Here is a 20,845-nt window from a genome sequence, read left to right as displayed (position 1 = left end):
GCGCTCGAGAAGATGGAGAACTTGCCAATGATGTCGGTCAAGGAAAGCGAACTCGTTTACTCCTGGTGGTAGTAACAAACTCGCCTGTCGATGATGCCGGTCAAGGAAAGCGAATTTGTGGTGAAGGAGTGTTATCCCAAACTCATCAGGGTCTTAATTTCAGTTTTTATGTGTGACAATGGGGGATGGTTATATCTACGACAAAAAGAGAGGAGATCTTTGCATTGCTCTGGCGAACGAGGGAGTTGCATGATGTGGTTTGTTTGCGTCTATTCAACTGTCAAGAGCTACCTATAAGATAGTGACACTCATTGATATTTGATTTGCCAATGGTAAGCATGTCAATTGAGATATTATGATCACTCGAGGGCCCACGTTCATGTCCTGTTGCATGCCTTAGGCCTAGATATGCGGTATCCAAACGAATTCCAAATGATGCACATAGAAGTTGTCTGAACAAGTCGTTACAGTGTGCTATCTCAAAGCAAGCTCTTCAAACTCCAGCTCCCTCTTCATCATGAAGGGACTTCAGGGATGTGAACTCATCGCTGTGACTACGCTGTAGAGGTAAACTAATTGAAGTAAGTCAAATACTTAAATGCTGACATAAGATTGGGCAAGGCGGCGTCAGCCTCGTCCTGAAGAAGGCTGGAGCCGGCAGCAGTTTTCCCGACCACTTGGCAGGAATTGGAGAAATTTTTGGATTGCATCTCAGGCCTCAGTTCAAGTCAAAAGTTCAATCAGCATACCACACCATCTTTTTTCCTCTCCCAATTTACCCGTAATTACACTATGGCGACTAAAAAGCGCAAAGGTATTGCTCCAATTGCTCCAATTGACCGAACATTTGACCACAGCTGACACTATCTCAGAATCTTCCGGTGCCGGTGAGGTCCCGCACAAGAAGAGCAAAAAGTCCAAGTCCACAGCGGCAGACAACGCAACGATCTCGTCAGCCACCATACCTGTCGCCGATGCCCCCGTTGCAAAGTCAAAGACCAATGCCCCTAGCAATGCTGCTGCTGTCTCTGCAAAGTCATCTCGGAAGCGGGCTGCCGACTTCATGGAGGATGGCGAAGATGCACCAGGAAAAGCCGTGACAGCAACAAAGAGTGCCGTCGATTTGACGACGGCCCCTACAGACAAATCCACCTCCAAGAAAACCAAGAAGGCCAAAAAGAGCAATAAGGGCAAACATGACGAACTTCTAAGCGCAGATGGCGTCAATGGCATCATTGAACATAGTGGCGAAGAGGAAGTTGAGACTGCCACAACACACAAGCCCGTATCGACGTCAATGCAAGCCGAAGCTGAACATACGGTCGATCACGAACTGCAGGACGAGTACGGAAGTGCCGGCGATGATGATGAAGCGGAGCAAGACGACAACGCAGCCGTCCTACTAGCTGGCTTCGATAGTGAATCGGAAGACAACCAAGAAGACAAGGGCCTTGACGTCAATTCCAAACCTACCATTCCTGCCAACAAGAAACTACGGTCTCAATTGAAGAAGATCAAGAATTCCGAAGGCGCTGACGAAGAGCCTGGAACAGTCTATGTTGGGCGCATTCCCCACGGTTTCTATGAGGCGCAGATGAAAGAATACTTTTCACAGTTCGGAGACATCAGCCGTCTACGACTTTCTCGAAACAAGCGAACTGGAGCATCGAAGCATTTTGCTTTCATTGAGTTCAAGTCCAACGAGGTGGCGAAGATTGTAGCCAGCACCATGGACAACTACCTGCTCTTCGGCCATATCCTCAAGTGCAAATATGCAGAGCCTGGCTCACTCCATCCCGACGTCTGGAAGGGCGCAGACAAGAAATTCAGAAGAATCCCGCATGAGAAACTTGAACGAGAAAAACTGGCTGCTCCTAAGACCGAAGCACAATGGCAGAGACTTATTAAGAAAGAGCAAAACAGACGAGACAAGAAGGCTAGAAAACTGCAGAAGCTCGGAATCGACATGCCTTCGTCTACGTTGACCGACCCTAGCAAAGCTCTTCGGGAGAGATTGGCCGCACAAGAACAGCAGCAGCAACTCCAAGATGAAATCTCTGTCCCGACTGGCATGCTCGAACCACCAAAGAATGTACCAAAGGATGCCGTCGCTGTGAAAGAGGCGAAGAAATCGAAAAAGGAGAAGAAGCCGGAGAAGGTTGCATCAGCCGCTGTTGAGGACGAGCCATCTACCACGACCTCCAAAAAGGATGTGACAGGCAAGTCTTCGAAAAAGGACAAGAAGAGCAAGCAGGTTGATATCACTCCAGCAGAGGCTCAGGCAAAGACCGTGACGGAGACTACTACCGACGAGGTTACTGTTCCAGAGGCGACAGAAGCTAAGCCAGCAAAGAAGGACAAGAAGAAGAAGCAGAAGTCCGACTCTGCCGAACAGGTAGAAGCTCACACTTCAGTCGCTATTCCAGAGAAAAAGCTGTCCAAGAAGGAAAAGCAAGCCCAGAAAAAGTCACAAGAGGCTTCTGTCGCCGTCGAGGAAGCAGCAGAGCCTGCCGTAGAGCCGCCTGTCTCGTCGGAAGCTGCGCCTGCGGAATCCGGAGCAGACTTCATCTCCCTCGCCGAGTTTGCTGACGAACAAGCCGACTCGGGCGACGACTCGGGCGCAAATGAGCAAGCTGGCAAACCTGGAAAACTGGCCAAGCCCTGGAAGAAGGAAAAGAAGAAGAAGGACCGCAAGAACCTCGTCAAAGCCCGCGGACCCAAGTCGAATCTAGTTCCCACGTCGCAGAAGTCTAGACAGGAACCCCAAGCGTCTGGCAAGGACGGCATGCCTCTCATGGGCAAGTCAAAGTACGACAAGGCGGCGCGTCGGGCACACAAGGAGATGAAGAAGGAGATGCTGTCCAAGAAATTCAGTGGTCAACGTCGTTTGAGCAGTGGCTCATCTTAGAGCATCATTGGTTGGGAGCAGAAAAGCGCGGGTCCGTCACCTCGCATTACGAGTTTTGGGCCAGTATCAACTCATTTCTACCTGTAAGTAGTCTCTACTGAGCAGTGTGGCACAGGCGAATGTGCAAAAGGGGAACAAGAAAAGTTCTAGTATGCTTTTGATGGCGAGACGGACTTTTTTTACGTGAGCGGGTGAGCGAACTTTTTGGTTCCTTGGTTCATATGTAGACCTCCATCCGTACATACTGATTATTTCATCCCGTTGAGATAAAGAACAGCTGGCATTGTCTCGTGCCAATCACTGATCTACACCGTCCAATCTCCCATTCCGATTCTCTAGACCGGCATCTTCGTTTTACAAGTCCAACATCCCTTTACACCCTCCGTGACCGTCAAACTTGGTGCCCAACATTTGTCCACATACCCAGCGTACAGTCCTCGTGTGGAGGCTACCGGTCTCGTTATTCTGCCTTGGCCGAACAGCTGTCGAGCCAGGACGATCAGGATGCTGGTTCAGATCTGATCCTTGAGCCCGAACGGGCCGCGCAGGTTCAACGTTCGTCGCGCCGGCTGCCAGAGCTTGGAAAATCACCAGCTGATCCTCTGCGAATTCGTCAACACCGGCGTTGTTGGATTCACACTCCCTGGTAAAATCTCTCACGACGCGGGCCACGGCTTCGGTCACCACTCCCCGTCTGTCCGGGTCAGATGTCACCTTGCGTCCTGTACCTAGATAGTCACGGCCCAGTCGATGGCCGTCACTCGTGTGTGCGACCAGGAGGATGTATAGACGTCGTTCGTCGCCGGACAGGCCAGATGACGGATGTACTGATACCGGTACGGATGAGAGCAACGATCTGGCCGACAAGGCTTGGCGAAGATCAGACTCCAGACAGGATTGTGTGGTCGAGCTGCCTGATACAATGGTCATGACGACGTGCGTGATGGGACCGCGAGAGGACAAGGTGAATGGTGCAAGAAGATGTTGTGGTTCGAGTAGTCTCGATGCATGATGACCTGATGGTGGCGGGTGCGACAGTTCGGATCGACGAGTGTTGGGACGATGCACGGTGAGTTCGACGTGCCCGATCTCAGGAGCACTCCCGGCCCAACCGCGCTGAACGAGATTGATGTCGACCTTGGGGAGACCGATCTTTTCGCAAAGCGGGAGCAGGACTTGTCGTACATACTCTGTCGACGGGGATTTGGGGACATTGGTGCCACCCTTGAGAGTGATGCGGAATGGTTTTGTAGGTCGCGAAGATGGTTCGTGGAGAGAATGATCCATGAGACGTAATGCGATACAAGGGAATATCGCTTGCCATATCAACCAGACACTTCCTGGCTTTTGAAGAGCAATGACGTCGGCGACTGTATCCGTTTGGTTCCCTGTCGGTACAGATCGAGCACAAACAGTCGTCGTCTTTCGAGAAGGTTTGAAAACAATTTCTGAACATCCGACCTCATTGCCCTGGACGTCTGCATTGCATTGTTCAGCCAACCAGTTCACGGCGGCGAGGTGACTCTCCTTGAGTCCGCCTCCGTGACCGCCACCACCTCCACCACCCACGCGGCGGTTCCCAGAGCGGTCATGTCTACTACCCGACTTGTTGGATGAGTTCTTGCTCGACTGGCGGGAGGCCCTTGAAGACCGGTTTGCTCGGATATTGGTGACTCGAACTGGAATAGAACATATCGAGGACAATGACAAAGCGACACGTACAAGTTGACCACCTCCTTCGAGGGTGGAACCGTCGAGAGTCAACATTTGTGACGTTAGTAGTATCGCTGTCGGTGCCCCGAAACGAGAAAGATAGTGACTAGATACGGTCCGGTTGGCTTGTTGGTACGGTAAACAGAGAATAGCTGCGTGCAACTTTCAGCCTTTTTTTTCCCAACTGCGGGTGGTGAGGGATATGTCACCAAGTCGAAATTGCTTATGAATAACATTCCACGCCAGATGATGCGGCCACACATGACTGTTGGGCTGGAACAATGGATGACTCGCATGTCACACAGTCTCGCCATTGTTTGCTTTTCCAAAACAAAAGCGCCATCGTAACACTGCTTCGTGGTAGTAACATTCACACAGCCATTGAGGCTTAGCTTGTTGTAAGGTACGAGTCATCAAATGTCATCTGTTGAGTCACTGCCTACCTATCTAGACTAGATAGAGAGCAACACCACAACATGTACAAACATGTCTACGTGACGTGGCTAAAAGCACAGTTTTGATGCTGTCGGCGGCCTTTCTAGACCTGCACCAAATTCTATGAGTCGACGACGACGATGGAGTCGTTCTTCTGTATGGAATATTGTTTCTGTTTTGGAGCCAAACATTCAACTAAGGCCAATAACCGAATAACCGAGCTTCGTTGGACGAAGAATAGTTCCCACCTGCTGACAATGTCTACTTTTTCTTCTTATGGACTTGTCCATCTACGTCAAATGCTACGTCTTGTACTTGTTCTACCAGTAGCGAACTAGACGTCCCGGAGGCGAGTGTCCCGGCGATGAGCAAAGCTGCATTGGCCCAAGTCAGCATCACCAAGCATTATCCGTTCACGAGGTACGGAGTACAAGCTAGGCGACGTCGTGTTCTCTGATACTGTAGTGTTCTTTTCCTCGAATCAGCAAAATCTGCCATCAACGCTATTGTTACCCGTTTCGAACCTCAAGGTTCCCTGTCACGGTGTCGGTGTTTCAATTTGGGACAATTCTTCCACTGGTACCCGCCATGAAAATAGCTTAGGTAGTTTTTGCGTATAACCAATGATGTTGCTCGCAATACATGCACGATATATGGTCTGGCTGCGGCACTGGCTGCGGCACTGGCGGCACATTGCGGGCTTCTCCAGCAAAATGTCTGCCGTGGTCTCGATCGCGTTTAGATTCTCAATATCTGGACACAGTTGCGTGATCTGCGTTTCGGTGAGTGGAGAGGTACGAGTATGGAATGACAGGACGAGATAGGACAACCCTGATCCTACCTAGGTACGACTACAAGTACTCATTTCGGGGACGTGCTCGAGGAGATGGAGGGAGGGGTAGCGCGGCCTCGTCGGGACTTGTGTTGGGATGACAATTCGCAGGCAAAGGAGGGGCATTGGCATTTAGAGACATCTCAAGGTCAGCGATAGCGTGTACAGTACCTTCCTTCCTTCTTCCACTTCGCTTTCAATTCTCCATCGGGGACTTGTACTCAGTCGTATGTGCTCATTGTACCCTTTGCTTGACCGTGGTTTGAAGTCTCAATTTCGACTTGACACATCAATTCTTTTCCCTTCCATCTCGTCCTTGACTACGAGTTCGCAGGTGAGTTGGTTGATGGAGAAACATCTAGCTTTGAGCTGGTGACCACCAATGGCCTTGCTAACAATTCCACCAAGTTGTTGTCTATTGGAGGAGTCTCTTTCGTCGCTGTATCGACACCTCCACCCCGCCAACTGTCCAGCTACAGCAGCTAGTCCATGAACGGCTAGATACAGCGAATAACTTCCCCTCAGTCGCCCTGCGGTTCCAAATTCGGTATTCGAGAGCGAGCTCTGGAGTAGGAGCAATGTGGGCTGTTCCTCGTATCAGGCCACAGACCCTTGTGCAAACAAATCCCATTCTGGTCATTGGACGCTCCGAGGGGCTCGCAGTTCATACAAATAGGACGCGGGGTAATCCTTTCTACGCCCTGTCCGCTTCCTCTTCTTCCGCCAGAACATCCCTTCTCCCTCAAACACATCAAACAAGAAGACATTCCACAGACGCAATGGCAGAGTGTCCCGTCAAGCACGATACCCGAAGAGCCAACGTTGGCGGCGGTGGCCAGCATAACCGCGACTGGTGGCCAGAGGGTCTCAGACTCAACATCCTCCGTCAGAACAACGCCGTCTCGACCCCCCTGGGCAAGGACTTTGACTATGCCTCAGCCTTTAAGAGCTTGGATTACGATGCTGTCAAGAAAGATCTACATGCTCTGATGACCGACTCGCAGGACTGGTGGCCCGCGGACCACGGTCACTACGGTGGTCTCTTCATCCGAATGGCATGGCACAGTGCTGGCACATACCGTGTCTCCGATGGTCGTGGCGGTGGTGGTCAAGGTCAACAGAGATTCGCTCCTCTGAACAGCTGGCCTGACAACGTCTCCCTCGACAAGGCTCGTCGTTTGTTGTGGCCCATCAAGCAAAAGTACGGCAACAAAATCTCGTGGGCTGACTTGATGTTGCTCACTGGTAACGTTGCTCTCGAATCCATGGGCTGCAAGACCTTTGGCTTTGCTGGTGGTCGTCCAGAGACCTTTGAAGCTGACGAGGCCGTTTACTGGGGTGGCGAGACCACCTGGCTCGGTAACGATGTTCGTTACTCTGACGGCAAGGCCGGTGTACCTGAGGGCGCCCATGGCGTCGTCGACGGAGATGAGCACAAGAAAGATTACAAAGATATCCACTCAAGAGATCTCGAATCTCCTCTTGCTGCCGCCCACATGGGTTTGATTTACGTCAACCCAGAGGGTCCTGATGGTGTCCCAGACCCTGTTGCCGCTGCCCGCGACATCAGAACCACCTTCGGTCGTATGGCCATGGACGACGAGGAAACTGTTGCTCTGATTGCTGGAGGTCACAGCTTTGGCAAGACCCACGGTGCTGCTCCTTCTGACAACGTTGGCGCTGAGCCCGAAGCTACCTCCATGGAGAACCAAGGTCTCGGATGGCAGAACAAGCACGGCTCTGGCAAGGGCCCAGACACCATTACCTCCGGATTGGAAGTCATCTGGACCAAGACCCCGAACAAGTTCAGCAACGCCTATCTCGAATATCTCTTCAAGTTCGATTGGGAGCTCGAAAAGTCTCCTGCTGGTGCCAACCAATGGGTGGCCAAGAACTCTGGCAATATCATCCCTGATGCTTTCGACCCTAACAAGAAGCACCCCGCGAGAATGTTGACCACCGATCTCTCTCTCCGCTTCGATCCAGTCTACGAGAAGATCTCCCGTAACTTCCTCGAGAATCCCGACAAGTTCCACGATGCCTTTGCCCGTGCTTGGTTCAAGCTGCTTCATCGTGACATGGGTCCTCGATCCCGCTGGCTCGGCCCCGAGATTCCTTCAGAGGTTCTTCTCTGGGAAGACCCGATCCCTCCCGTCGACCATCCTCTCGTTGACGACAGCGACATTGCTTCCCTGAAGAAGGAGATTCTTGCCACTGGCGTGGACAACACCAAGTTCATCACAACTGCCTGGGCTTCCGCCTCCACTTACCGCAACAGCGACAAGCGTGGTGGTGCGAACGGTGCTCGCATTCGTCTTGCTCCTCAGAAGAACTGGGAAGTCAATGACAAATCATCTCTGCAACAAGTTCTTAGTGCCCTTGAGCGGGTGCAGCAGAAGTTCAACGGCTCTGCAAGCGGTGGCAAGAAGGTCTCATTGGCTGACTTGATCGTCCTTGCTGGTGCTGCTGCCCTTGAAAAGGCCTCTGGCGCATCTGTTCCATTCACTCCCGGCCGAACCGATGCTTCGCAAGAGCAGACCGACGAACAATCATTTGCACACCTCGAGCCTCACCACGATGGCTTCCGCAACTATGGCAAGTCCAGCCCTCGTGTCAGCACTGAGCAGTTCCTCGTTGACAAGGCCCACTTGCTCAACCTCACTCCACCAGAATTGGCCGTGCTCGTCGGTGGTCTCCGTTCCCTAAACGCCAACTGGGATGGCTCCAAGTACGGTGTCTTCACCAACCGCCCTGGTCAATTGTCCAACGACTTCTTCGTCAACTTGCTCGACATGAACACCGCCTGGAAGTCGACCAGCTCCGACGGAGAGTACTTCGAGGGTGTTGACCGCAAGACTGGCCAGAAGAAGTGGATTGCGACGCGCAACGATCTCGTCTTTGGTTCCCAGGCCGAGCTCCGCGCCATCTGTGAGGTTTATGCCGAGCCTGAAAATGCCGAGAAGTTTGTCAAGGACTTTGTTGCCGCATGGGACAAGGTCATGATGGCCGACCGATTCGAGGTCCACCAGGGTTCGCAACCAGGAAAGGCCAGCGCCAGACTGTAAGCATTCGACCTACGTAACACGTCAAAACCAGAACAAAAAAAGACACGTGCATTATGTTTCTATGACTAGAGTTCAATAACATCAATCAATAAATGATGAAAAAAGAATCACTTTTGATATTCCATTGCCGTTCCCATGATAGTACAGTTTTTTACTCGTAGGAACGTCGTAGAAACAAACAGGTTCGAGATAGTCTTGTGGCGCCAAGCATCTAGTCGTTTCTTTCCCGATGAGCTTGTCACTACTGTAGCAAGGCGTTCGAACACATTTCAGCCATTTCTACAGGATGGCTTTTCTTTCGCGCATGCAGCAACGCCGGCCAATATCATACCTCGATACTCCGCCTAGTGAGCCTAGATATATCTTACTGGGTGTCAAGTACAGTTACACTGGTGTTTAGGTCTCGGGAACCACACCCTTCGGCTAACATGTTGTGCCAAAGAACCCTGCTGGTGGCAGTGTCGAAGCTGCATTCTCGAGCACCTTTGGTTTCATGCAGAGCATGCAATTGCTCCCCAATCCGAAGGTAGGTGATGGCTACAGAGGAATAATTGCCGTCACGGGAGGCATGGATTAAAGGTCTCTAGCACCTGAAGACTTTTGGTCAATCCAAAAGTCCCAACCATTTCGGACTCGCACAGCCTCATGTCGAAACATGTGGTAAATAGGTAGGAATCATCGCTTCTCAGACGTGATGAGGAAACTCGAAAGTCGTCACTCTTCCAACGCCTTCTGATATCTGTCATCCTACAATCATCGGCCGTCACCATCGATTGCAGCAAACCAGTAAATACGTCAGCAGAGCGCGCGCTCAGTGCTATGAACATGTCGGAGGTCAACCACTCAACCAACGAGCAAGAGTGCAGCCGGCCAGTCCCAACCATCTCTCACGATACGACGCACAATTTATGCGAAGAAGGTGCTCAGATCGACTTCGATGCTGTGTTCGACTTGCCTTTCAAATCGGATTCCAAGCTTGAAGAGTGGTCGAAGCCAATTTCAAGGGACCTCACGAGCTTTCAGGACGAATGTCGACTTTGTCACATGGCAAAGACCTGCCTCCAACGACAATACTACCCCAAACAGCGGAACGGCCGGACACCTTTCCACTTTAGAGCGTGCTACGACAGATCAGAAGGGTTTGAGGATGAAATTTATGTCGCGATAGCCGAAGGTTCAAGGTCATCATACAGCCCACTGGAAGAGCACATTGATGAGTCGGCAAGAGGTGGTGTCATTGTCCACACCAGTATCTCATCAACGGCGGAAGCTTCTAGATGCTTGGGTGGGCGGAAACTATCACAGATGTGCATCAACTATGACGAAGTCCGGCACTGGCTGCAAGAAAGCCACTTCCGATCATACCAGAACGTTTTTTCTATAACCCGGGCAGTGGATACCTTCGAGCGCTACGTGATTGACTGCGAGACTCGCCGGATAATAGTGTTGCAAGAGAACATGGAGTACTTTGCACTGAGCTACGTTTGGGGCCATTGGCACGGTTCCGAGCTCTCCAGTGAAGCCTGTAATGGATATTCTTTGGACGATTCGAGAAATTTGCCTTCCAAGTTACCGCAAACGGTCGAAGATGCTCTTTCCGTGGTCAAAAATCTTCACGGCCGATATTTGTGGGTTGATCGCTATTGTATTCCTTCTTGGACAGATAAACACGTCCAGATTCAAAATATGGATCAGATATATCTATGCGCGACCGCAACAATTGTGGCTATTGACCCTGACCCCGACACTTCATCGAACTCTGGTCTTCACGGCGTATCTCGAGCCAGACTTCCTCAACAGGTGTTGCAAATAGGCCATCACGAATTACTTCTGACAGCGCCTCACCTCTCGCATCCATTGGCAAATTCAATATGGGTGACCAGGGGTTGGACATTTCAAGAAGTGAGGTTGTCACGAAGATGTTTGTTCTTCACCGAAGACCAAGTTTACTACTCTTGTGGAGGAGAGATCTCGTCCGAGGATACGATCAGGGGCGTATCTAAACATCGCGATGTCAGGCCGGCTTTCGTTTCTGCAATTTTGAGACCACGACTTCCCAGAGATGAAGCAGAAGTCGAGAATGAAAGTGCTGAAAGGCTCGCGGATATTGAAGAGTATACATCGCGGACATTGACATATGATGCAGATATCCTTGACGCTTTTCATGGCATCTTGAGGTCGACCACTCTGCCAACCTTATGGGGGGTTCCCTTAAAGGACCGCGGGGCACACGTATGGTTCGGTGCTCTCCTGTGGTTTGGCCAGAAGCAGGACGATGATACAACTTGGTCAGACTGCCTCAGAACAGGCTATCCCACCTGGTCTTGGCTTAGCCGTCGCGGCCACATCAAATTCCATCAATGGGCATGTTTGGCGGACCGTCCTGAGAGAGGTGCGGAGATTTCGATCTCGAAAGAAAATGGCTTGATCGGGCTGTCCGACTATCTGATGAGCGAATCAGGCCCGAGTTTTCCGCCTCTGCTCAAGATCAAGGGCCCGGCCACGAGGATCCATCTCAGATGGTCTACAAAGGCCTCGTGCTGGAGTGCAATTCTGTCGGCAACATGCAATGGCCCGAAAACGGCTTTCGAAATACCGTCAGCAGCCAAGCTCTACTGCAGGGGCCGCGGCCTGACACTGGATCGCATCCATTCGTCGCTGCTGCTCTCGCGATTGCAGCAGGAGACATGGCTAGCAATCAGGATATCGACGCTAGTGTGGATGGTGCTTGATGACAGCGTTTCGCCTTGCACACGTATCGGAATAGTAATATGTGCCTGTAGGGATGATAGAAAGATGCTACAGAGGTCACATCAAAGTAGCATCTATCTTAATTGAGATAGGTCAATGGGATACAAAAAGTCATGACTCGAGACACCAAATAGTACTGCCAGCAAAATTTGAATTATTGTAACGGTTTGCAACTACTAACTTGAGCTTCGGTCGTCATATCAACTTCATTTCTAACTTCAATCTTTTATCTCATTTCGTCATTCGTCTCGAAAGCAGTGCCGTCTCTTCCCACCCCCTACGTCGTGAAAGTGGTACTCATCGTGGAGCTCGTCGTGACGGTCGACAATGTCGGTGGCCCCGTCATGGTGTAAGTCAAGTAATTCGGACTGACGTAGGTTGATTCAGATGTTGTCAGAGTGATATTCAGGCTCTCGCTGATACTCGCACTCTCACTCGTCTCGCTCGGAAAAGCATAAGTCGAGGCGGGCATACTCGTCCAACTTGTATTCATGGGTAAACTATAAGACGAGAGTGTCGTTGTTGCTGCTGATGATGTTGTTCCGTTCCCCCCGCCCACGTTCGCAGTACTGTTGTCGGCAGAAGGGAACTTGTTGGCAGTCCCACCGGCGGCGTACATTGCCAACAAACTGAACAATCCACCCTGTACGGGTCTGGCGATGAACTCGATGGGACTCATACTTGAATCGCTGTTTGGGTAAGCCCCCGTACCTGTTGTCAGATACAAATCGGTAAAGGGGAACATTGTGCTGGTCTCGTTGAGCCAATACGCCAAGGCGTTGACGAAAAGTCTTCGCGTGCTGGTACCGCACGTCGCTGCCGTCCAGAGTTCCCAATCGCTCTTCGTCAGGGCGTGACGGTTGTCCAGGGGCACACCAAAAACCTGACTCACGGTCGGGTACCAAGCGCACTGCATGTCGAAGACAAAATCCGGGATGATGGACAGTGAAAACAACCTGGCGGGGAAAATGTTGTACAGCAACCCCCAAGACGACCTCCACTGGTAGGCGAGCATGGTGTGGTGACCCGAAGGGTCGATGGCGAAGTCGGTCCAGTTGGAGAAATAACTCGTCGCGATGGACGAGTAGTTGGAAGAGTTGGCCCCCTGACCGACGGCCTCGGCGACGTTGGCCATGCAAGCCAGACCTACAATCCCTTTAACGGCCAGGTTGGTCTGGTTGGCGAGTTGACCCGCAAAGTCGTCGGTCGACAGTTGCTGGCCCGGCAGGAGAGAATACTGGATCAAATATTCAGACCACTGCTGCAGGATGGCGTAGTGAGATTCAAGGTACGCCGTGTCGTGAGTGAAGGCGTAGTACGCGTACGTCATGATGATCATGTTGCCCGACTCTTCGACCGGCATGTATTCGTCGTTGCCCTCGACGTGGCCCGTGGCGTTTGGGAAGTTCGAGCCCAGGTCGTGCATGGAATACTGGTTCGGATAGAAATTGTTTTCCTGGTTGTAGAACAGCGGGTTGAGGTTGTACCGGAGCAGGTCCGGGTTGGCGTACAAGAAGAAGGGCATGGCCGGGAACATGACGTCGACCGTGTTGACGTTGCCGTCGGACGAGATTTCCTTCTGAAACATGAGCGGTTCGTCGAGGTTGGAGCTCGAGTCTAGAGACGGGGGGATGGTGAGGACGTAGGCGCCCATTATCTGTCGTGCCGCCAGGGCGACGAGAGAGTAGTACGCTTCTGGCTCCGAGACGTCGGGGATCGCGATGCCGCTGAAGTTGTTGGGGTTGAGGAATCCGTACGCCGAATCGGGGTCGAAATAGTACTGCTGGCCGTATTGGTCTGTTCCGATGTTCTGATCCGGATAGACTGGCGGTGCGGAAGCGGTGCTGTTGCTGTAGACCGCCGTGTTGGCGTAGTCGGGCGCGTAGTAGGCGTCGATGTCGGACTTGAGTTGGGATTCGAAGGCGTTGCCCAGCGCTGCCGCATTGTCGTAGTCGTTGTAGTGGTACTGGATCATCGAGAAGAGGTCGCCGTAACATTTGGTCCACCATGGCTGTAGGGGCACGACGCCGGCTGAGGTGATGTATCGCATGATGGGAGTCTGAGAAGATCCAATGGTGTACCGGACAGACGCAGACGTCGTTGAACCAAAATCATGGGCAAATGCGAAGACGGGCTCCATGTCTTGAGCACCACGATAGTTGCCGTCAACGATATCAGTGAGATAGTGCTGCATGATGTAGTTGAATCTCAGCGTCGCCGAATAGCCGCTTTGGAAGCTGAAGTTGCTGGCTTGACCAGGGCTTGTGGTGTATGAAAAGTTCCCCCATAACGGTAGCTGACTTTCCTCGGCGAATTCGTATTGTGACGAAAGATTGAAAAGCCATGTGTAGATGAGGTTTGATGAATCAGTGGCATCCCCGCTCCCATTGATGGACCTGATGCTTTGGTACAGATCCCAGATCAAGGTCTTGTTGCCTTCAGGTGCCATCCAGTCGCCGTTGACATCGCTGTAGAACTGTACGTCATGACTCGAGCCATCCAGAGACTCGACAGAGGTGGTCAAGTAGCTCAGAGGGATACTTGTTCGACATAGATCTTTAGGTATGACAGGAGAAAAGAAGCTGGCCGTGACCAAGACAGGACCAGCTTGGAAAGTATAGTTCGAGTACTGGCTGTCGTAGGAGACATCCTGTGGAATAGCTGATTTGATCAAGGGTAGAGTGGGAAGAGATTTCGACCCAACACCCAGGTACTCATACGAGATGCCGTCGACGGTCACAATTCCTTCCCATCCAAGTCCGCCACCCGTCCAGAACTGGACACCACCGGAATTCAGCGTGCTGTTACCTGCCGTGGATTGCCATGCACTTGTATAAGGCGATCGGACAGCCAATGGCACCACTGGTGGCCGAGCTGGAGAGTAATTGGGTAGGCGGTTGTCATTGGCATCATCTGCGTTCAGATACGGGTTTTGAGCCAAGGCATACGAAGAGATGAGGGCCAGATACGCCCAAGGTCGGCACCACATGATCTCTCCTCCTTGCTCTAGAGGAGTTCGCAATTGGAGGCTGCATTTTGACCGATCGACTGGCTGCCTGATTGACTCTTATAGCATCACACAGCGAGAAAAGACCCGGGACCCGAGCCCATGTACAAGGTTGGATCAATGATGATGTGACAGAGAAAGAGATGTTACCATCTCCGCACCAGTGGAGTTGGATCTGCAATGCATGCACTGTTGAAAGCTTCGCGGAGCTTGTATATCATCTAAATGTCGACGAACACAGTATGGTCCGTCATATGCAGGTCTATGCCGAGCGAATCAACATTTGGTTGAGGTGTATGTATCACTCTCGGTCGAACCGAAGTCGGCTAACCGGCCACGTACTCGTACACCACGATCTCCATTGTTACATGCCTCGATAGTACATGCTCCGGTGGTTACACGGCATTCGATACATGCCCAACCTTTGCGGGGGAAAGCTGCATTTCCATCCTGGTCGAGGAAGCTGTATGTACGAGTACGACTGTGCTGTGAACCTCAACTGGGTTTGTTCATTCATCATATTGATGCACGCTGATTTGAGTAAGAGTACGACTATATGCCGGCCATGCTGTGTATATCGTCAAGAAAAGGCTAGGGTTCTTTCAGACTCCCCGTTCAACGTAACTTTGCACCATGCCTTCGATCGTCGGCTCGTATTCGACCAACTTGACTTCACCAGTCTGTTCGTCCAGTACTGTATTCGCCTGCACGAATACTTTTCGAGGAGTCTTTTTCTTGAGAACAATAGGCCTGGCTTTCTCTGCCCACCAAGTATCAACCCCGGTGATGTCGTCGTACAATTTCTTCCCTGCTTCGAAATCGGCCGTTGCTTTGTATATGTGTAGCTTTTGAAGGTAATCCTCCACAGCTGGCCGACCGTGTGACAAAATCTTGCTTCTGTCCAAGAAGATCTCGAGATCGTCGGGACTGTTCAAATCTCCATTAGGAGCTTTGATCTCACAGAAACTCCCACCTGCATTCATGAAAGTCCGGAGGATGGAAAAGCGAGCTTGCATGTGAGCTTGTCCCCACTTGCGTGATTTGGGATCCCAATACTCGAGAGCCGCAACGCCTGCTCTGGCCATCTGGAGGTAAGCGACGTAAAGAACATCACCTGCTTCATTGCTCATGTCTTCTTTGCCATTACCAAACCCAAAGATTTTCAAGATCTCAAAGTCACAGGACAGTGCCATGGCAACACATTCTGCTCGGCACTCCTCGTACGACGAAGCAATGGAACCAAACACACTGGACCAAGTCTGGCCAGGTTTGTACCATGAAGTGACTGCTTTCCCTGTGACGGGACTGGCAGGGGGATTCTTGATATCAAAGTTGTATTCTCCTGGGGAGGTCTCCTGCAGCAGTTTGCCGCAACCGTGTCCCAGGAGCTCGTGAATGCCTACCTGAACCTCGAAAGCGCCATCTCGATATTTTCGGTACAGTTCGTCGTCCTGTGCACGAATAAAAGGTATGGGCTCCTTAGGTGCCTTGGCACTGAGAACATTGCCCAAAGAGACGTTCTTGAAGCCTTCGTTTTGTCTGATGAAGTCGTAGTTGGGTATGTTGATTCCTGCAGGGATGCCGCTGCCAGCAAAACTAAGCACCTCCAGGGATGTAAAATCAGGGCTCAAGAACTTGTCTTTCTCAAAATCTTTGTCCCATGGCAATTTCGGAATCATACTTGGTGCCGCGTCCACGAGTTTGCCGAATGCTCTAGTTCGCTCTTGATTGACCATGGCGACAAAGCCCTCCCACTCACCGCGGACCCCATGGGGATCTCGGTAAGTTTCTACAAACCCGATGTCAGTCTCAACCATAGGCTTCTTGTCTTTGATCCAGTATCGCTGAGATTCTACAAAGCCCTGAATACTGCCGGTGCCGAATGATCGAGCATACTCGTCCATCATCTTCTCCTCTGTTTCGTTGGCGGCTTCCTTTTTCGCTTTCTTGATCTCAAGGGCAATCTTCCCCATCTCATTCAGGTAGTCACCGAACACGAGGTGTAGCTTCTTCCCCGAGAGCTTCCCTGGCAAATCAATAGTCGACAGGTCACCCAGATCTCTTTCTGATGCCGGTGGATTCTGGATACCAGACGCAATCAATAGATCAAAATCTCCGGAGGCCAGCTTGCGTAATCTAGTGTTCTCGATAAGCAGCTTCTTCTCCTCCAATACATCGCCCACGATTGTAATCTCCTCTTTGGTTATAGTAGGAGAGTCTGGATAGTATGCAGTCATATGCCCGCCTTCAGGATATCCAAGGTGCATCAACGCTACGTCTTTGGTCTCATATATTCCACCTCCTGCTTGTGTAGCCGTATCATGCAACTTCTTGCATTCCTCATTCACTGCACACAGCTGTTTGAGTGCCTCGGGAGAGATCCTGGGGATGAACTTGGAGTCTCCGAAGCCTTTATAGTTGCCACAATTTCCTAAGAACTGAGCGGCATATTCGAGCCATAGGGTGATATCGTCTGAGCCCACTGATGTACTATCGGACAACTTCTTGTAATTTCCACCGCAAGCATGGTGTAGGGCCAGTATCAGCTCGTATATGACTGGCGATTCGGGCGACACCTGTGCCAATGTCACTCTTGTGCCATGAAAGCAAGCTTTGCTCAAATGATGAGCATAACGTTTTTGTTTGGCAGACAGGGCAGCGAAATGAGGAGTGATCTCCAGTTTTACAACGGTGGGAGGATTGTCAGCGAGATAGTGGGATCTGAGAGAGTGGTCCATGGTGTTCCGTAGCTTTGGAGTAATTTGGACTTGATGGGTGAGTTGAGAAAGTCTGCTGGAAATGCTCTGGGGCGAGAGAGTAGATTGTAGAGTGCGTGACATGTACGAGTAGATGTAAGTAAAACGAACGGTCAGTCAGTCTACCACGAGCAGGTGCAGGCAGGTCGATGATGAGCGTCCCCGCGAGGCTGCGAACCGACATGACGAGGCTGTGCTGCTAAAGAGGAAGGTGTGGCGACCGTTTCCAGGAAAGTGGAACGTGCCATTCATTGCTCTCTTCAGCCTCCACGAGTTTCATCGACGTATGTGTCTGTCTAACGCCAAATCTCAAAGAGTTCCAAGTCGAAGAAGACCGAGATACATTCTAGCATGGAAACTTGACATCAATCAAAGTTATTAATCAATTTTCTGGTAGCCTTCGACCGCAAAATTGTCAACAAGGCTGCGATGTTCGCATCCGCTTTCAAGTCTTTCACATCCAATATCAGCTCCAACTATGAAATTTCGAAACAATCTTCCGCAACTGTCGGGCCATGGACACTATTTGATGCGAAGAAGAAGAGCACAGGTGCTCAAGCATCTGTCTTTGTCTTCGAACGGAAGTCTCTAGATATCAACAGTTCTGGTTTTGGAGCACGTGCAACTAGTTCGACATCGATTCGCAAGATTCAGGATGAAGTTATCGAGAGACTAAAAAAGGAGGCCAGCATCCTTGCCCGTCTGCGCCACCCTTCGGTCCTACAACTGGTAGAGCCAGTGGAAGAGACCCGGAATGGCGGCCTTATGTTCGCAACTGAACCAGTCGTGTGTTCATTATCTGCGGCTCTTGCTCAGAAAGATCGCTCTGAAAGCAGAAGTGGTAGCGGCTATTCGAGGTCTACTTCCGGTCTTGACGCAAACACCTCTAGAGCTCTCCAGGATATCGAAATAGACGAGCTAGAGGTCCAGAAAGGCCTCCTACAGGTTGCCAAAGGATTGGAATTTTTGCATGACTCGGCCAAGTTGGTACATGGCAATCTGACACCGGATGCTATTATGATCAACGCAAAATCTGATTGGAAGATATCTGGGCTAGGTTTTGCTGGTCCAGCTGATGGAGCAGAGGGACATCAAGCAGTCCCACAGATATCACTCTCCGAAGTCCTCTACCACGATTCTCGGCTTCCGCGCATGGTGCAGCTTGAGCTCGACTATACCTCCCCTGACTTTGTCCTTGATTCCAACATTAATTTCTCCGCGGACATCTTCTCACTCGGGCTTGTCATTCTAGCCTGCTACAGAAAGCCCCATCGATCCCCTATTGAAACGCATGGGAACCAATCCACCTATAGAAAGATCTTCAACACTCCTTCCATGCTCCCATCTGGCTCCAACAATTACCTCTCCGAAGGTACTTTGCCAAGAGAACTCAATGTCACACTCCCACGCATGCTCGCCAGAAGGCCTGCACAACGATTGACCGCGACAGAGTTTCAACAGTCTGAATACTTCGATAACATCTTGGTCAATACCATCAGGTTCCTTGACGCTCTACCTGCGAAGACACCTGCGGAAAAATCACAGTTCATGAAAGGCCTCGGTCGAGTCATGCCTCAATTTCCACCCTCGGTGCTTGAGAAGAAGATTCTGAGTGTTCTCCTGGACGAGATGAAGGACAAAGAATTGCTGCCGTTGATCATGCAGAACATCTTCCATATCATCAAAGTCATCCCGTCCGGCAAAGAAGTTGTCTCAGATAAGATTCTTCCAAGGATGAGAGAGATATTTCTCTCTAAAGCCAAGTCAGAGGAACGTGACACCAGCAAGGAGGCCGCATTATTGGCAGTGCTCAATAACATTCAACTCGTTGCCGACAACTGCTCGGCCCGACAATTCAAGGAGGACGTCTTACCCATTGTTCATGTTGCGATGGAATCACCAACACATTCCCTGACCGATGCAGCTTTGCAGACCTTGCCGGTTGTGTTACCTCTCATTGACTTTTCCACAGTCAAGCACGACCTCTTCCCTGTGGTCGCCAATGTTTTCAGCAAAACAAGTAGTCTTGCCATCAAAGTTCGTGGTCTTGAGGCCCTTGCAGTTCTCTGCGGTGTCTCAATCCACAAGATGAACACAAGTGATGATGACTTCACGGGCTCAAACCAGCAGGAGAAACCTGACAGGAATGTTTCTAACCTTGACAAGTTTACCATGCAGGAAAAAGTAGTTCCGTTACTGAACAACATAAAAACAAAAGAACCAGCTGTCATGATGGCTGCCCTCAAGGTTTTTCGGCAGGTTGGCACAGTTGCTGACACCGACTTCCTGGCCATTGAAGTAATGCCTATTCTATGGACCTTCTGCCTAGGACCTCTTCTCAACCTCTCCCAGTTCAAGGCTTACATGGATGTCATCAAGTCTCTGACGGCAAAGATTGAACGTGAGCAGATGCGCAAATTGCAAGAAATGTCTTCCACCCGGCCAGGAGAGTCTCGGACTAGCATCACGTTCACAAACACTAACACCGGTGCCGTTAGGAACGGCGAGCTCAGTCCAGAAGAGGACTTTGAGAAGCTGGTTCTTGGGGGTAAAGGCACTCAGAGTAATGATGTTTTCGCTGGTGCTCTTTCTGAGGGAGAAAGGCTGACTCCTAACCCACCTTCCTTCTCATGGTCTTCGGCCAACACTCAGACCAAAAGTCCACCCCCTTCAGGTAATCCCCTTTCAAATCTCGCCACGTTGCAACCACAGCCTGCGTCTCGATCTATCACACCCGATATCAGCGCATCAACATTCCCGAGTTTGCAGCCCCAACAATCCTCTTCTTCAATATGGGGCGCATCTTCTGCTCCCATGGCGAGTCAGCCTCAGGTTCTACAACCGTCATCACATATGTCTCCACGACCTGCACAATCTATCGCATCACCACCGCCGACTTCGAATAATGCATGGCAGCTTCCACCGCCTCCAGGCTCGAGGCCTGGGCAGAATCCAGGATGGTCTCCAAGTATAGCACCTCCACCACAGTCCAATTTGCAAACAAATGCCTGGCCACAAAGGCAGCAGCCGAACTATCATGTTGGAACGGCATCGCCGCCTCCTATTGGAGCCTCAACGAATATACTACAACCGCAAACTACCTCTCAACCGTCTGTACAACCAAAGAAGTCGGGCTTGGACAAATACGAGTCACTGCTATAAGTTAGTCGTCGGTTGGGAGCAGCATTTTAGCCGAATTAGGGCATTCAGACGAAGACGTCTTGGGATAGTTGAATGGTTAAGCTTACTTAAAATGGCTTCGTGGGTCTCGTTGAAGACAGCAATAGTTCACAGAGTCACTCCTTCCAACGTGCATACGAGTAGCCGAGGTTTTAGGAAGTGGATCAGTTGCCGACTGTTCCTGAGGCTTTGGGATGC

General features: G+C 51.0%; 7 protein-coding genes across 7 annotated transcripts; 3 read left to right on the top strand and 4 right to left on the bottom strand.

Annotated features, from left to right (window-relative positions):
- Positions 1 to 724: 724 nt before the first annotated feature.
- On the top strand, positions 725 to 3,188 carry PV06_02588 (uncharacterized protein). The gene is made up of 2 exons (XM_016403290.1): positions 725 to 814; positions 873 to 3,188. The coding sequence occupies exons 1-2, from the start codon at positions 793 to 795 to the stop codon at positions 2,906 to 2,908; spliced, it is 2,058 nt and encodes a 685-aa protein (XP_016267187.1). The 5' UTR covers positions 725 to 792; the 3' UTR covers positions 2,909 to 3,188.
- PV06_02587 (uncharacterized protein) lies at positions 3,119 to 4,807 on the bottom strand. The gene has a single exon (XM_016403289.1). The coding sequence runs from the start codon at positions 4,673 to 4,675 to the stop codon at positions 3,263 to 3,265; it is 1,413 nt and encodes a 470-aa protein (XP_016267186.1). The 5' UTR covers positions 4,676 to 4,807; the 3' UTR covers positions 3,119 to 3,262.
- A 1,805-nt stretch (positions 4,808 to 6,612) lies between these two features.
- Positions 6,613 to 8,149, bottom strand: PV06_02586 (uncharacterized protein). The gene has a single exon (XM_016403288.1). It carries the CDS (start codon positions 7,958 to 7,960, stop codon positions 7,349 to 7,351), a length of 612 nt encoding a protein of 203 aa, XP_016267185.1. The 5' UTR covers positions 7,961 to 8,149; the 3' UTR covers positions 6,613 to 7,348.
- A 1,571-nt stretch (positions 8,150 to 9,720) lies between these two features.
- On the top strand, positions 9,721 to 11,685 carry PV06_02585 (uncharacterized protein; the record flags this gene model as incomplete). The annotated part of the gene is made up of 2 exons (XM_016403287.1): positions 9,721 to 11,241; positions 11,415 to 11,685. The coding sequence occupies exons 1-2, from the start codon at positions 9,773 to 9,775 to the stop codon at positions 11,683 to 11,685; spliced, it is 1,740 nt and encodes a 579-aa protein (XP_016267184.1). The 5' UTR covers positions 9,721 to 9,772.
- A 294-nt stretch (positions 11,686 to 11,979) lies between these two features.
- Positions 11,980 to 14,948, bottom strand: PV06_02584 (uncharacterized protein). The gene has a single exon (XM_016403286.1). The coding sequence runs from the start codon at positions 14,691 to 14,693 to the stop codon at positions 11,982 to 11,984; it is 2,712 nt and encodes a 903-aa protein (XP_016267183.1). The 5' UTR covers positions 14,694 to 14,948; the 3' UTR covers positions 11,980 to 11,981.
- PV06_02583 (uncharacterized protein) lies at positions 14,942 to 17,589 on the bottom strand. Its single transcript, XM_016403285.1, has one exon. It carries the CDS (start codon positions 17,549 to 17,551, stop codon positions 15,314 to 15,316), a length of 2,238 nt encoding a protein of 745 aa, XP_016267182.1. The 5' UTR covers positions 17,552 to 17,589; the 3' UTR covers positions 14,942 to 15,313.
- A 275-nt stretch (positions 17,590 to 17,864) lies between these two features.
- On the top strand, positions 17,865 to 20,777 carry PV06_02582 (uncharacterized protein). The gene has a single exon (XM_016403284.1). It carries the CDS (start codon positions 17,897 to 17,899, stop codon positions 20,627 to 20,629), a length of 2,733 nt encoding a protein of 910 aa, XP_016267181.1. The 5' UTR covers positions 17,865 to 17,896; the 3' UTR covers positions 20,630 to 20,777.
- Positions 20,778 to 20,845: the final 68 nt, after the last annotated feature.

Source organism: Exophiala oligosperma (genome assembly GCF_000835515.1).
Source record: "Exophiala oligosperma strain CBS 72588 unplaced genomic scaffold supercont1.2, whole genome shotgun sequence".
Classification (NCBI taxonomy): domain Eukaryota; kingdom Fungi; phylum Ascomycota; class Eurotiomycetes; order Chaetothyriales; family Herpotrichiellaceae; genus Exophiala; species Exophiala oligosperma.
Note: the sequence above shows the minus strand (reverse complement) of the source record. Positions and strands in the feature narration are given on the sequence as shown.

Excerpts from the sequence above, each read along its gene's own strand:
- PV06_02588 (XM_016403290.1), top strand. The coding sequence starts at position 793 with ATGGCGACTAAAAAGCGCAAAG. Across the intron at positions 815-872 it reads GGCGACTAAAAAGCGCAAAG|AATCTTCCGGTGCCGGTGAG; the intron begins GTATTGCTCCAA and ends ACACTATCTCAG.
- PV06_02587 (XM_016403289.1), bottom strand. The coding sequence starts at position 4,675 with ATGTTGACTCTCGACGGTTCCACCCTCGAAGGAGGTGGTCAACTTGTA.
- PV06_02586 (XM_016403288.1), bottom strand. The coding sequence starts at position 7,960 with ATGAAGCAGCTTGAACCAAGCACGGGCAAAGGCATCGTGGAACTTGTC.
- PV06_02584 (XM_016403286.1), bottom strand. The coding sequence starts at position 14,693 with ATGTGGTGCCGACCTTGGGCGTATCTGGCCCTCATCTCTTCGTATGCC.
- PV06_02583 (XM_016403285.1), bottom strand. The coding sequence starts at position 17,551 with ATGTCACGCACTCTACAATCTACTCTCTCGCCCCAGAGCATTTCCAGC.
- PV06_02582 (XM_016403284.1), top strand. The coding sequence starts at position 17,897 with ATGTTCGCATCCGCTTTCAAGTCTTTCACATCCAATATCAGCTCCAAC.